The 15,257-nt window shown below is 23.7% G+C and overlaps 4 protein-coding genes across 4 annotated transcripts; 2 read left to right on the forward strand and 2 right to left on the reverse strand. All coding sequences in view use genetic code 6, as the record gives it.

Annotated features, from left to right (window-relative positions):
- Positions 1 to 228: 228 nt before the first annotated feature.
- Positions 229 to 7,296, reverse strand: TTHERM_00050600 (NACHT domain protein; the record flags this gene model as incomplete). Its single annotated transcript, XM_001014856.3, has 1 exon — positions 229 to 7,296. One exon carries the CDS (start codon positions 7,294 to 7,296, stop codon positions 229 to 231), a length of 7,068 nt encoding a protein of 2,355 aa, XP_001014856.2.
- A 684-nt stretch (positions 7,297 to 7,980) lies between these two features.
- TTHERM_000050608 (hypothetical protein) lies at positions 7,981 to 9,858 on the reverse strand (the record flags this gene model as incomplete). The annotated part of the gene is made up of 5 exons (XM_012797398.1): positions 9,530 to 9,858; positions 9,254 to 9,296; positions 8,811 to 9,190; positions 8,088 to 8,715; positions 7,981 to 8,019 (listed from the first exon to the last, which is right to left on the reverse strand). The coding sequence occupies exons 1-5, from the start codon at positions 9,643 to 9,645 to the stop codon at positions 7,981 to 7,983; spliced, it is 1,206 nt and encodes a 401-aa protein (XP_012652852.1). The 5' UTR covers positions 9,646 to 9,858.
- Positions 9,859 to 9,990: 132 nt separating this feature from the next.
- On the forward strand, positions 9,991 to 10,994 carry TTHERM_000050609 (NUDIX hydrolase). The gene has a single exon (XM_012797399.1). It carries the CDS (start codon positions 10,049 to 10,051, stop codon positions 10,814 to 10,816), a length of 768 nt encoding a protein of 255 aa, XP_012652853.1. The 5' UTR covers positions 9,991 to 10,048; the 3' UTR covers positions 10,817 to 10,994.
- A 58-nt stretch (positions 10,995 to 11,052) lies between these two features.
- TTHERM_00050610 (NUDIX family hydrolase) lies at positions 11,053 to 14,704 on the forward strand (the record flags this gene model as incomplete). Its single annotated transcript, XM_001014857.2, has 5 exons — positions 11,053 to 11,149; positions 11,226 to 11,302; positions 11,359 to 11,667; positions 11,763 to 12,407; positions 12,497 to 14,704. Exons 1-5 carry the CDS (start codon positions 11,146 to 11,148, stop codon positions 14,702 to 14,704), a joined length of 3,243 nt encoding a protein of 1,080 aa, XP_001014857.2. The 5' UTR covers positions 11,053 to 11,145.
- Between the last annotated feature and the right edge of the window lie 553 nt (positions 14,705 to 15,257).

Consider the following 15,257-nt stretch of genomic DNA (forward strand, 5'->3'; position numbering starts at 1 on the left):
ATGTTTTATAAATTTTGCTTTAACTGAGTTTAAATTAATTAACAATTATTATATTTATCTCAAGATAACTTTACAGATTTTTATGAAATTTTATAATTATGATAACAACAATATAAAAATCTATTTGGTTTAAAACTAACAAACATATAGATAATTATTAAAATAAACTTATATTTAATAATATTGAAATTTTTTAATATTTCATTGCTTTAATAAATTTAAATTACATCAAATGACATATTCTAGGCAAGTATTTTTTTACTTTAATGAATAAATAATTCCTTATTCTATGTTCCATATTTCAAGACTAGAATTATTGTATCCTATGGCTAAATACTTGAAGTCCATAGAAGAACTAAATGAGTTTTTGTTCGTGTTGTAAGGGGTTTAGTTATTGTGCTTAATTTGTTCTAGTTTAGAAAATTAATCATTTTTAATATCCCAAACTTTAATACTGTAATCTTCATCTTAACTGATTAGCTGAGTATTATTACTTGAAAACAGAATGTTTAGAGCAGATCCATAAACTAGATTTTCTTCAAATCTAATTTATAGATTTTATTTTTCAATACTCCATACTATAATCCTCTTATTTGAGAAGGCTGCAGCTAAAAATTTTTTATTATTCGAAAAGGCTAATGAATTGACGTTAATAAATTTTTTGTCTTCCGAATTGCATGTTAGGTTTGTTATAAATTAATATTAATTTCTTTCTTTTTTCCATACTTAAAGCTAACCATTGCCAAAAGAAGCTGCAATATAAACAGAATCAATAGAAAATTTGATAATTTCTGCAAAATCAATACAATTTAATTCTTAAATGCAAACTATTTCTTCTCTACTGTAATTCCGTAATTTCACACTATCTTACTAACAAGTAGCTATTACTTGTAAATTAGGAGAAAAGCAAACTTTACTAATTTTTTTAGGATTCTATAAAGTATGTATAATTTCAAAGTTTTATTAAATGTCTAAAAATAATATTTCATTTTTCATTGGATCAGATGGAACTATTACTAAAATATCTTCACTTGAATTAATATGAATTTATTTTGTATTTTAGAAAGTTTAAATAAGCTAATACCCTTTGTGAGAATTCCAAAGCTTTGAAACATTATCGCTAGAAGTAGTTAATAGAAATTATGAAGTTCCAAGAGAGTATTCTACCTAAATTATAGGTGCTGTATGACCTATATATTATGGGTTAAATTTTTATTTTTTGATAGCTTAAGACAGGTCAAATATTCTGATTCTTTTTTCTTGGTCTACAACACAAATTTACTAAAGTGAATTTTATATAAACTAAACATGAAGTAGTTGTAAAATATTTTCACTGATAACGTGAACTAACTATAATTGAGTTTATTCTAAGCTCCAAACCTCAACTTGCTTTTTAGTACCAATAGCCACATAGTTGCAATCTTGTGAAAAACTAGAAAAAATATACTAAAAATCAATGCTGTTACTAATTGTAGATCTCCCTTCCAATTAAAAATATTATTTTTATAATATGTCAAGATTATTTTATATATTAAAAGATCTTAACTCGCCTCTACTAGTAATTATTCTAAGGATATTATTATCAGGAGTTATTTTTGTGCCAATAATTCGGTTATTAGATTTTCCTAATTTAATTGAAGCTATTTCATGATACTATTAAGATACATCCCATAAGTAGCATACTTTAGAATCTTCTGATATAACTGCATAAAGGTATTTATTGTTTTTTGAATACTGCATATAGCTAATATTTGAGTTAATGATATCATTTTATCCTTTATTATCAAAAGGTATTTCAAAAATTTTTTCTTTAGTCTCTAACCTGAAGATACTAATAGAACTGCGCTCTGAGTCAGCTAAAGCTAAAAACTGAGTATCAAGAGAGAAACAAATGCAGCTTATGTTTTTACTTTGAATTTTTAAACATAAATTCTCTTTTTTTATATCTAAAATATTTTTATCTTCATCATCTAAGAAATACACTTAACAAAATGAATCATCCTTTCCTTTCTTTTTAGTAGTAATTGCAAAAAATTTATTATTAGGTGAAAAAGTTGCATGCTATATTTCTAATTTAGAAAGTTCATCAAGAACCTAATATGGTAAAACTTAAACCTACTCAAACTGCTAATTAAACTAACTGTAATTCCACAATATGCATGTTTTATCATTACTTATTGAAACTATACAGCTCTTAGACAAAGCAATTTATTCTATCTTCTTTTCATGACCTATTATTTTCTATTCTTTTAATATAAATTTATTATCTCTGATACAAAATGTTTTAAGTATCTAACTATCATTGCTGCCAACACACATCAATGTGTTACCAGCATCTTCTAACACAGAATCAATAGTTAAATTTTGCTGATAATAGAAAGAAATTGATGAAACGCTACAGCCATCCTAGAATGCTTGAATACAATCAACATATATTACTTTACTTTTGCTTAACAGCCATAGCTACAATAATCCATTTTTTTGAAAAGATGTTACCATATATCTACAGTTTGGAGTGAATTGAACAATCTACAGACACCTATTTTCTTTTTCTTATGAAACTTTAATAGGATAAAAAGAATTTTCAAATGTTAATTCAAAAATAGTCAAATGTTTTTCTTCTAATTATCCACCTAGAGCTAAATACTGGGAATTACTAGAAAAAACCAAATGAGATATTGGTGATTGGCAATAGCTTTTAATTGTCTAGAGTAAGACGAATGTATTTGATGAAGATTAACAATAAATTCTAAGATATGTGTCTGTGCATCCTAGTGCTAAATATTTTCCATCACTTGAAAACTTAACAGCCGACATTAAATGTTTGCATGATTCTAATTGTTCATCTATTTTTTGAATTAAAAGAAACCCCTTTTGCTTATTAATCTACCATATCTTACATGTAGATTCCAACAAAGAAATCGTAGCTAATATATGTTTACTTTTGCACAACGATATTCTAATTTCTCCTATATCATGTGCTTAAAGCATACTCAGAAGATCTAAAGTATCTCTATGCAAGCAAAGAACATTTGAATTTTGAGAAACAATAATTGTATTAAAATAATCTTCAATATCATTTATAGCTCCTTTGAAATAATTTTTTGATTTGAGCAATTAGGAGTCTTAAAAATTAGATGAAATAATTTAGTAATCATCATTTTAAGAAACTTAAGATAAGTTTGTAATAGAATTATATAAGCTATTGTTAATTTAAACTTAAGATAATTTTAATTAATTTTAAACTTATTCTATGTTTGAGCGAACAGACTATGACGTTCCTGGTCTGATAAAATAATTTAAACTTTTTTAGCAATCTAAAGCTCTTTATTTAGGTGATTTACTTTTTGATCGAACCATGTCTGTTTAAGCTCGTTATTATTTTGGTGAATTCTGCAAACTCTATTGAGATAAATATTTTGCATCTTAAGAGTTATCTCTACTCCTTACATTGCTATTTGTTAAAAGGATTCTCTTATTTTTATCAAAGCAGTAAATGTTAATGTATCCAGTATTAGAACCACATAAAATAATATTACTATCGTCAGGAAAATATTTTATTTTAGAGAAGGAAAATTGATTAAATGAGTCAAAGATAACTAATTCTTTCCATAAAATACAGTTTTCAGTTCTTGATAATGTTGAATTAATAGAAGAGTTTGAAATGTTAGCACAACTAAGATTGCTTCCTGTAAAATTTAATGATTTTCCTTTATAATCAAATAGATAGGCACAGGAGAAACTACAAAATGATAAATCTACTCCAGATAAGTTATATTTTAATTAACAGAGAGCAGAGAGTAAATTGGATGAACCCACATCTAATTAATGTTTTAACTTCATTTTCATAACATCTCTATCTCTGGTCCTTTGAATATACTCTATAAACTTATTATTTCGAGGTTCATTAAATAAATCTTAAGTTTTTTTGACATTTTAATTTAATTACTCCTCTTTTTTTATTTCTTCTTTAATAAGTAAACAAAATTTATTTAAAATACCAAATCCTAATTAATCTTATTCATACTATGAATGAGGAGTTATGATGTATATTGAATTAACTGCAAAATTATTTAGATTGGTTAAATTAAGATTTCTAATAGAAAGGCTAGTTTCGTTAATAAAATCTCTAATCAGAGCTCTAGCTACAAACAACTCCATAATAGAGGAATGCTTAAATTCAAATGTAATTACCTACTCATAATCAGAACACCATAATTTCTTGTAAGACTATTGCTTTATTTCTAATAAAGAAGATGTTTCAAAATACTTTTTAATAGAATTACTTAATTCATATTCCTCAAGACAAGTATTACTCTCATTTTAATTTTTTAACTCATCTTTTTATGATAAAAGATTATCTCTTTGTTTTTTTATCATGAATTCACTTAAATCTGATAATATTTTTACAGGAATTTCATTCAAAGAATAATTTGATGGCACTTCCTCTTAAAAACTTCGTTTTTTATTAAACAAATATAATGAAGCATTTTCAAAATAATAGAAATATTGATCTATCAATAGGGATTTTATTTATTCTTTTTCCTAATTACTTGAAATATTCAATTTTTAGAAGAGGAGCTAATGAGAATACTAGATTTATCTTTCAAAAATAAAATAAATAAATTTTTCTTAAAGTTAAAATGAGTTTTATATAGAAGAAAATCTCTCCAGTTAAAGATCTTTATCATTACTCTCTTGGCCTATCAAACGTGTGTAAAAATATAAATTAATAGGAATCTGAATTAATTGGTAGATTTCCTTTTGTTTTTTAAAAAGTTACTCAGCAATTTACTGAAGCTTAAAGCTCTTTTTTACATCATAATTAAGATAAAAATATTTTTTAAAATATCTTAGTATCTAAGATTCATTAAATTATTATAAAAATAAAACAAGATATCCATTTTTTTAATTTTTTTCAATACTTTAAATATTTTCCTGAGGTACGTTAAAAAGATAATTTTTGTTGTAAATAGCATGATAATCATTATCTCTACATGCTAAAATTATTTTAGTATTTTTCCAGCTATTTAAATTTAAATCTTACCACAGATTATTAAAAACTCCCTGAGCATCTTAAAAGCCATCTAAAAGAATTAGTTTCTAATAGTTACTCTTTTTCAAAGTTTCAACTGATAAATTAGTAGATGACAAAAAGTAAGTGCACTCTTCGATAGTTTTTTCTAAAGAAAAAGAGTTCTTTTTCAAATCACTAAAGGAAATCATAATTGGTATTGCTAAATGTTAAGTATTTTATTCATTTTAAATTAAAGAAAGTTCTATCTTTTTCAGCAATATGGATTTACCAAAACCTTCTTCACCAACTATAACAAAAAGTTTAGCATAATTTTAATTAATATTTTGATCGTCTAAATTAATCTTATCTATGATGAATTAAAATATATTATCATTTTGAACATTTTCATTAGTATTTACTGTATCAAATTCATTAATTTCTTCTAAATTAAATTATTTAAACCCTTATTCAATATAATATTCTACAGTCTCAATTAACTCATCATCTTTTTCTATTATTCCCTATTATCTCTTTCTTCTTATGCTTTCTCTCCAACTTTCAATCAATTTACTTTGTAAAAATTGAGAAAAATTTTCTTATTTGAGATTTTTCAAAGAATCAATTTAATTTAATTATTGAATAGTAATAGAGGAAACTTTTCTTTTTTAAGGTTTTTATAACTCTTCACTTGCTTATAGCTTAATTTATTATTACCTCTAATTTAAGCTAATAATTTCACTTGATAAATTCTTTTAATTTTCTTAAGATTTTTCTTGGAATATCTTTTTAGCGGACTAGTTGCTATAGAGTAAAGAATTGATAAATGGAGATTTTTCTAAAAATAGTAAGATATAGAGATGATCACATATTTTATCATAAATCTATAGGGAGGTTTTTTTCTGCTCTTCAAATATTTCTACAAGCAGAAGTAGTATTTTTGTGCAAAAATATCTAACAATTTTAGAGTATGTCAAATAAGACCTAATATCAACGCCTATTTTTTCAGCAAAAGAGCAAGTTTTTGTAAATTTTAAAACGCCATATTTAGAATCCTCTAAAAAAGGAATCAAGTGTTTAGATTGGTCAATTGAATATTTTTTACCATTGTCAAATACTATGTTTTTGATTAAATATACCAAAGTGTAAATCTGCTAAAGAGCATAACAAACTAACTCTTATGAGCTTTCTTATATTATTTTACCTTAAAAAACTTTATGGTAGCTAAATATATGAAAGTCTAGAATCATATGTGGTTAAAACTATAATGTTTAATTTGCTCTACTATGCTTAATCAAATTAAGTAAAACTTCTTCTTTAAATTCAAAAATATTTGTTAAGAGGTTTTTTGAATTTGAACTGAAAAATTCACCTTAAACTTAAGCAATTACTTTTAAAAAAATTTCAGAATCTTCTAAAAAAACAATCCCAAATAACCCCTTCTGAAACACCTAAGTGTAATTTTATAAGAAAACACTTTCAGTTTAATTGTACTGTTGAAGCATAATATTTTTTAGCAAATCAAAATAATACAGAATATGTAAAAAAGGCTCAGTAGAACATATGTCTTTTATTTTTGTTATTAAGCTTTTAACTATTTTAATGAATTACTTATTATTAATAATATTTTTTTAACTTTCACTTTTTTCACTCTTATGTTAAAACGCTAAGTAGAGACTAATAAATTTCTAAATAATTTCTATCATTTAATTTTAAGTTTAATTTAATATAATTTAAATATTTTTTATTTTACTAAGTATGATTAAAATCTATTAAAATTCTTGCAAACATTGCAATTAAGAAATTTTTTATAATTCCTATTCTCTATCAGCAATATCATTAATTCTTTATATGATATTATTATCATCCTCACAATATTATTCTTTATTAGCTTTTGTTAAACTAATAGTTTAATTTTGAAAATTTTCCTACAAAATTTTTTATTCTTTAGGTCCATATGCAGGGGTAGATTATCCACATCCTCCGCCTAATAGCTATTAACTTTATTAATTCGAATAAAACTCAATGTTTAATTTTTTTAAAAGTATTTTAATGTTTATTCTTTATTCATTTTGATTCATCCCTAAATATCTTAAAATATAATTCTTTTGAAGCTATGAAAACTTAATTTTGGTAACAGTTTCCTTACACTTTAGTTCAACATAAACATCAAATAGTTTGCATTTTTATTATTTATAAGTAATTATGAGACCCTTATTTTTATTTATTTATATATATATTTGATTTTCTTTTTTAGTTTATAACAATAATTCACTCTCCATTTTATAATACTTTTATTTTAATCAATTTCTTATCAGATATTTTGTGATTTTTTTTATTTTTCAATCAATTTCTTTTTATAAAATCAAATATTATTTCTTTTAAGATATATTTTTCTGTTTGAATATTTTAACCACAAACCTTTACTTAAAAATAAGGTGTAATTACTACTTACTCTTCCAATCAAAAATAAAATTGAATATAAATTGAAAATGCAAAAATTATGATTTTTAAAAGATATTTTTAAGATTTTATTTTATTTATTTATTTATCTTTCTATCCAGTAGACTAATTTTGAAAAGAAATAATTGAAATATTTATTGACACAATAAAAATACGTTAATTTCAAAGCTAATAATATTTAACTAAAAATAAAAAATACACATATTTTATAATATAAATATAAATAACTAAGTTTAAATAATAAGCAACTTATTTTAATTGATTTTTAAGTTTAAATTATAGAAAATTTCAAAAGGTTATTTCACATTTTTTAAATTTCTAAATTGATAAACTAAACACTCAACTATTTACAGCTGCCATAAAGTATGTGTGTATCTAAGATGTTAAGCATGGCTTATTTAGAATATAAATGATAATTGAACTATTGCATTTTTCTTTAAGTTTATAACAAATTGTTTGTAATTATAATTTTATTTATTCAACTTTGAGATCTAAAAGCCTTTTCAAAAGAATTAATCTGCTTCATCAATGTGGATATATTTCTATTAATTTATATTAAAATATTTAAAACGTCAAAAATAGATAAATAAAACTATATTTTTTTTATTACTTCATCAACATTTGTTTTTTTCTCATCTTTCTTTTCGTTGCTGTTAGGATTTTCTTATTAATCAACCTTTTATTCTTCTTCTTCTTCTTATGTGGCTTCTTGCTCATGCTTTTTTTCTTCCTATATTTCTTATTCTTCCATGAGACGTCTCTATTCTTGATTATTTTTTTCTACTTCAGCTTCTTCTTAGTTTTGTTCTTCATCATCAACTTCTTCTCTGTTGTCCATAATAGCTTCGTCTGCAGCATCGGCATCATCCTAGAAAAGAGTTGGATCGAAAACGAAAAGAGCTCTACCTGTGAGACCAGCAAGCTTCTTTTAACCTTTATTTTTCTTTGCTAAATCTTCCTTCTTTTTCTCTTCATCTGCAGCCTTCTTTTCAGCTCTTTTCTTTTTCCATTCTAAAAATCTCTCTAAAGTAACAGGAGTACCTGCTGAACGTTAGTAACCTTCTCTTTGTTCATCAATTAGATCTTCAACTTTAGATTTTATTTCTTCTTCTTTTTTTTAATCTTTCTTCAAAATGAAACCTGGAGGTAAACAATGTCTGTAATGACAATCATAACCACCATTTGGACACATCCATTTCCAACCATATTTTCCTTTTTCAACAGCATCTAAGAAATATCTATTATAAAATAGTAATTAGATAAATATTAATAGTAACAATTGTGCTTCATTAATATGAATTTAATTTTAATAAAAACATAAATGATTCATTACTTGCAAACAATTTCAGTGGCACATTATTTTTTATAAGAGCCTTCCTTTTGCTTAATGATTTCGTTAAGCTTATCAGAGTCAAGTTCTCCTTCTTCTTCATCATCAAATTAGGCACGTTAGTCAGTATAAATATCAATTTTTTAATTATCTTTGGGCAATTCGTGAGATAGTTTACACTTTTTACCTTTATTACACATACCTTGCTTAAAGAATTAACAAATTTTAATTGTTTCTTCAGTACCATCTTCTCCTTTTTTTGTCATAACCTTCACTGCATCTACAGTTTTAAAAATAGAAGCCATCAAAGCTTTTCTTTCTTCTTCAGCTTTTTAGGCCTTTCTTTTTTCGAATTCTTCTGCCATAAGCTTTTCTTGAGTGCCCTTTTTAAAATCAAAAATTAAAATTAATATCAGATATAACAAAGAATCTCTGATAAAACATACTTTGCCTTAGTTTACGACTTGGTTGGTGACACTCTTGACAAATCTAATAATTTATAGTAAAAATAATAATTTTAAAGATTAGTTTAAGATAATAGAAAGATATCAAGATTTTATTTCAGTTAATAAAAATAAAAATCATTAGATAAAATGTTTTTTTGTTTTGCATTCATTTGTGTTAAAATAACATCAGCTGTATAAAAAATTCAAATCTTTTAGCAAATCATCTATTTATGTATTTGAATATAATTTACAAAATAAATATTTTAATTTGCTTACTGCTAAACAACCTTGGATTTATTCTTATTTTTAAGACCAAATGTCTTATCTTCAATAACCTTGGTTTGCTTCTTTTATTCTGTCTTTTTGCTAGGTCCTTCTTTTTTAGGTGGCATTTTTAAGTTCTAAGTTATGATTATTATTTGGTTTTCTTCCCTATTCTCTTTTAAGAATTTTATATCTAATTGATATTTTTAATAATTTCTTTTGTTTCTTCCTTTCTTTTTTTTGGTCTTTTCATTGATAGAAACATTAAATGAAAAATAGTAAGTAAAAGTAAGACGCTAAAAATCTTAATTGATTTTTTAAAAGATTTACAATTGATATGAATTTAAATGTTTAGAATGAATTTAGTAGAATGCATCTTTAATATGCAAAATCTAATGAAATTTAATTATAATTTCTTTCTTCTAGAAATAATTCTTTTTAATATAAAATAGAGTTAAATTCATAGAAAGAGAGAGAGAGATATATAGACATCACTAATTCATTCAACTATTATTATTATTTTTATCATATATGCAATTTTTATTTGATTCACTAAATTTTTAATTAATTATTTTATTTTTCAACTGCGCCAGTTTTTTATAATTATTAAATATTCAGATTATCATTAAAAAAAAAAGTTTTCAAATAAAAATGATTTTTTTAAAAAGATAACTGAAGTTTTTATAGGCTTAAAAAAATAATTTTTATACGCCTATCAACTCTTTTTATTAAAAAAACTAGTTTCAGTTTTCATCATCTGATAATTCTTAAAATACGGAACAATAGTAGGAATACGATAAATATGGTAGAAAGTTTCCTCCTCGCAAAGGAGAATATTTAGTTCCTTCCATAACAACTGATGCTGTGGTATTAAGAAAATATAAAAACTATACACATAGATATGAAGTACTTATGATAAAAAGAAAAAATGAACCTTATAAGGGATATTTAGCTTTCCCTGGAGGATTTTTAGACTATAACGAAGAGCCATCTTAAGGATGCTTAAGGGAATTAAAAGAAGAAACAGGATTGGATGGTATTAGCTGTGAGCTGATTACAGTCAAAGGCGAACCATAAAGAGATCCAAGAGAGCATATTGTTTCTATTTTTTATAAAGTAGAAGTAGACTAAAATTAAAGACCTATTGCAAACGATGATGCTGCTGATGCTAGATTTTATCGTTTGGAAAAACTTTTAAAACCTAATAAATCCATAGCCTTCGATCATCTTGAGATATTAAATATGGTTTATAATAAAGTTAGAAAATACGAAAAAAAAAAAAAAACCAGGATAACATGAATTGAAGCTAAAATAGTTTATTAAAAACTTTTTTAATTGTATTAGATAAAGCCATTTCAAAAAAAATTAATTAAATAAATAAATGTTATTAATTATTTATTATCTTTATATGCTTATCTTACTTATTATAATATATTATAAGTTTTGTTATTCGCAAACTGAATGATTTGAATTTAATTGAATTGAATTTGATTATTACGAAAATTGACTGATAATATTTGAAATTATAGTTGAAGATTTTTAAAAATATCTTAAAAATTACGCAATAAATAAATTAATTACTTTATAATAAACTTTTGGCCTTCAATAGAGTGAATTTGCGAAAACAAATGAGTAAATTCTAATAAATTGGTTTTCATTTCAAAAAGCATCTTTTATCAGAGCAATTTATTTACATCTATATTTTTAGGAAATAGCAAAAATTACTCTGAGTCATACATCAGAAGGGATACTCCTAGTTTTTAATAAGAAGAATACCCTAAGCATGTAAAATAAGAAATAAATTTTATTGAAAAATATATAATATTTTCTGCTGAAATAAGGTTTAATTTGTTGGGGAACATAAACCTGCTAAGGAGAAAAGCCCTTCCTAAAGCAGAGGTAGGTAATAGGCAAAATTAGCTGATTTATGCTCTGAAGATAAACATAAAATAGGTTAAATTCTACAGAAATTAACATAGGAATCAGAAGAAAAGAAACTTTTATACCAATAGCTTGTATAAACATAGTAAATCTATGAAGAAAAGATAGATAAAATTAGGAAGAACTCTTAAGATATTTATTAGGATACAAGAAATCTTAGAAAAGAATACAATGAATAAATAAAATAATTAGAAGAATCCACAAACTTAGTAAAATAATTTACTTTGTATTTTAATATGTCTTTATTTGAATTTAAATTGCAAATTAATTTAAAAAATACATTTGAAATAATTCATATAAATAGCTCAAAAGTCGAAGCCTAAAAATGAGCAGAAATTATACTAAAGCAGATGAAAAAAATTATGAGAGTGATTAAATAAAAAAAACTATTGAATTGATCCACTAAATAAAGCAATAAAATCCTGAATAAAATAAGATTTAATAACAATTTTTAAGGGAAAACGATGAATTACTTTTACAGTCATAACCCAACTCTCTTTACAAATAAATTCTAACAGAAGAAAGCGAATATAAAGGAAATGATGTCTTAAAATTATCAGATATTAAGTCTAGTGGTAAATTTTAGGAAGGCTAGTTATTGAAATATTCTTAGAATTACAATACTTATCGTAATCATCGCCCTTAAACCATTTAAGAAGATAAAGGATATAATACTACTAGCAGATACAAAAACCACTCAGTTCATATGTAAACAAGCAGTGAAAATGTTGTGAATAAAATGAATGATCTTTTATATAATAACTAAGTATCTATATCTACTGGGAGATACAGAAATCAATCTGCTCATTAAAGTTCGTAGCAGAATGAGTCCTAAAATTTAATAGTTTCAAACTCAGAAAATGGTTTGAAGGAATCAAAAATTTCAATCAAAAAAAAGGAAATAAACTCACTTAAAGAAGAAATTGATTATTTAGCTTAGAGTTTAAAAGTAAAATAATTATAATTTTTTTCAATATTTATTTGGTTTTGAATAAAAAATTTATTTAAAACAAAAATTAAACCATTATAAATTTAAAGGGAATGGGAAAAAGATAAAGAAAGGGACTTAATAAAGATGGGGAAACTCCTTATAAAAATAAATAGAGCACTTAAGAAGATTCGAAATTTGTTTCTCCAAATTTCAAACCTTTGATAAATAATAATCTAAAAGGTGATTCAAACATAGAAAAGGGTAATCAAACTTAAGATGGATAGCTAAATTCAAAATAACTAATTACAGTTTAAAGTGTAGATTAAGAGTAAGAAACATTTTACTGTGAAAAAGAGGATAATAAAAAAAATTAATAGGAGGATTTTAAATTTAATAAAATTAATAACATTCTGTTTTAAGAGAGTCAAAAGAACAATAAAAAATAGCCAAATAATAATAGTAGAAGTTTTTCTAATAAGCTATCAAATTAGAAGTAGGATAATGTTATTGAAGAAGCTAAGCATGATATTTTAAAATCAAGAAAACTATTAGATTAAATGAAATAAAGCTAACTTTAGTCTGAAGAATATGATTATGAATAATTTGATGTTGAAGATAGTGAGCTAAAACTGAGTAATCTAAGATTAAATAATAGCTTTCAAAGTACTTATAGAAATCCAATTATCACTTGCTCAAGCTCTTAATAAAAAGACAGTGAAAATATTTTTCCTAAGAGTGCTAGTCATACCTTACCAACTATGCCAAAATAAAATATAGATTCTGTAAAAAATATAGTTGACTATCTTTCACCTCAAGAAATGATAAAGCTGAAGTAGTAAATAGATATGAAATTATCTAGCGTTGCAGGATCTGATTAACTTTCAAAGGATTCTAAAAATAATTACCATCATTAAAAAGACTCAAATGAAGGAAGAAAAAAATCTCCTAGTCCTTTCAGCAGTAAGATCAAGTAATTCATGCAAATTAAAGAAAGAATTATTGGAGAAAATAAAAGTATAAAGAATACACAACAGCAGTAGATTAATGAATCAAAAAACATGTAAAATGAATAAAATATAGAAAATCAAAATGTAAAAAAATAGCTTTATGATGAGTTTAAATCAGTTTAATCAGATGATAAAAAGTAGCTTTTAGAAATCTAGAAAGTATATTAAAATCATCAAGAAAAGGCTCTTAAATTGAATCATTTTGAAGAAAATCCTCATTTTTTTAATGACAGCTATACTCAAAAGTAAAATTAAGCTAAATTCTATTCGAACAGTACTTAGATAAAAAGTTAAAACTTTAATTAATAATCTAATGTATTTGAAAGTTAATCTACAAATTTAACACATAATATTGTAAGCTAAAATAATTCTAGAATATATCAATAATATACTTAGTAGAATGCATTTTCCAAGAATCATTCACTCCAGCAACTCTGTTAAGGAGATAAATATGAAGGTTAATTTGAATAAAACTAAGAAAATGGAAAAAATTAGTAAATTTTAAGGAATATTTAATCTAGTTCATAATCTAATCAAGTAAACAATAATTATTTAAATTATGAAAATGAAAGTAAAAATTGCTTTGATACCTTTTGCATGAATGAATCTTTTAATAATAAGTCTTTCTAAAATAACTATTAGCAAAATGATGACATTTTAGAACATTACCACTACTAATAAAAATAAAAATAATAAAAAATATACCAGTCTAGCTCTAATACATAAAATTAACCAATAAATTAAGTATATCAACCATATGTATAATAAGCTTCTTATTAAGTAAATGAAGAGAATGACAGAAAAACTTTAAAAGATTAATTTATTTAAGTTAATAAAAATAATACTAACTTTCTTTTCCAGTAAAATGAGTCAACCTTACCAAAAGGATATTAAAAGGCATAAAGTTCGAGAGATTTTGTACATATTAATATGAAAGAAAATTAATAAAATTATAGTAATATTTAATAATAACCAGCTGGTAAAAAAGTAAAATGTGATGAATATGAGTATGAAATCTTGGACTTGCTTAATAAATAGGATAGCAGCTCAAAAAAATAAGAAATAGTTAATGAAATAAAAACCTTCAAAAAACCTAAATCACTTGAAAGATAAGCTCTACACAACTAGTTTATGTAAAATTTTTTATTAAGTAATGACTCTAAAATTGAAACATAAGAATTGCTTTAAAGATATAATAAACTAGTCGGGTAGATTAGTGAGAAGCTAAAAGAAAAAGAAATAGAAAAAAAATAGCAGTAAATAAAAAATAAAAAAACTATTTAAAATAAAAGTGTATTCAAAATTTGAAAAACTATACCCTTCAAAATGATTTTAGAATTTTAATTTGTTTGAAAGTATTGTTTTAAATTGAGAAAGAGAGAATAAATGCTGAAACTCTAAATAAGTCATGAATTTACAATAATTAAAAATATATTTCTATGAAAAATTTTTTGGTTGATTGTTTTGATGTTTATTAAATATCTTTCTTTATAAAATCTGTGTGTTATCAATTTAACTTAATATTGTGGTTTCATTATGTAAGGTTCGCAAATTAATTAACTAATTAATTTCAGGATATGAAATATTACTTAAAGACAAGTTATTTTTTCTCTTATTTCGAAATTAAATTTTAAATGTTTTATGTGGATATTAGGGAGTAAATTACTCTATTTTCATTTTGTGGAGATAATGAAAAAAAATTATCAAGTATTAATAAAAAGCATGATTATTTATAATAGCAAAATTGCTTACCTTATAAACTTACAAACAAAGATAATATAAAAATCAAAATTTTAATCGAATATTATTACATCATCAATATTTGCACCCAAGCATGATGACTTTTCAATCATAAAAGCCC

Source organism: Tetrahymena thermophila (genome assembly GCF_000189635.1).
Source record: "Tetrahymena thermophila SB210 genomic scaffold scf_8254659, whole genome shotgun sequence".
NCBI classification, from domain to species: Eukaryota; Ciliophora; class Oligohymenophorea; order Hymenostomatida; family Tetrahymenidae; genus Tetrahymena; species Tetrahymena thermophila.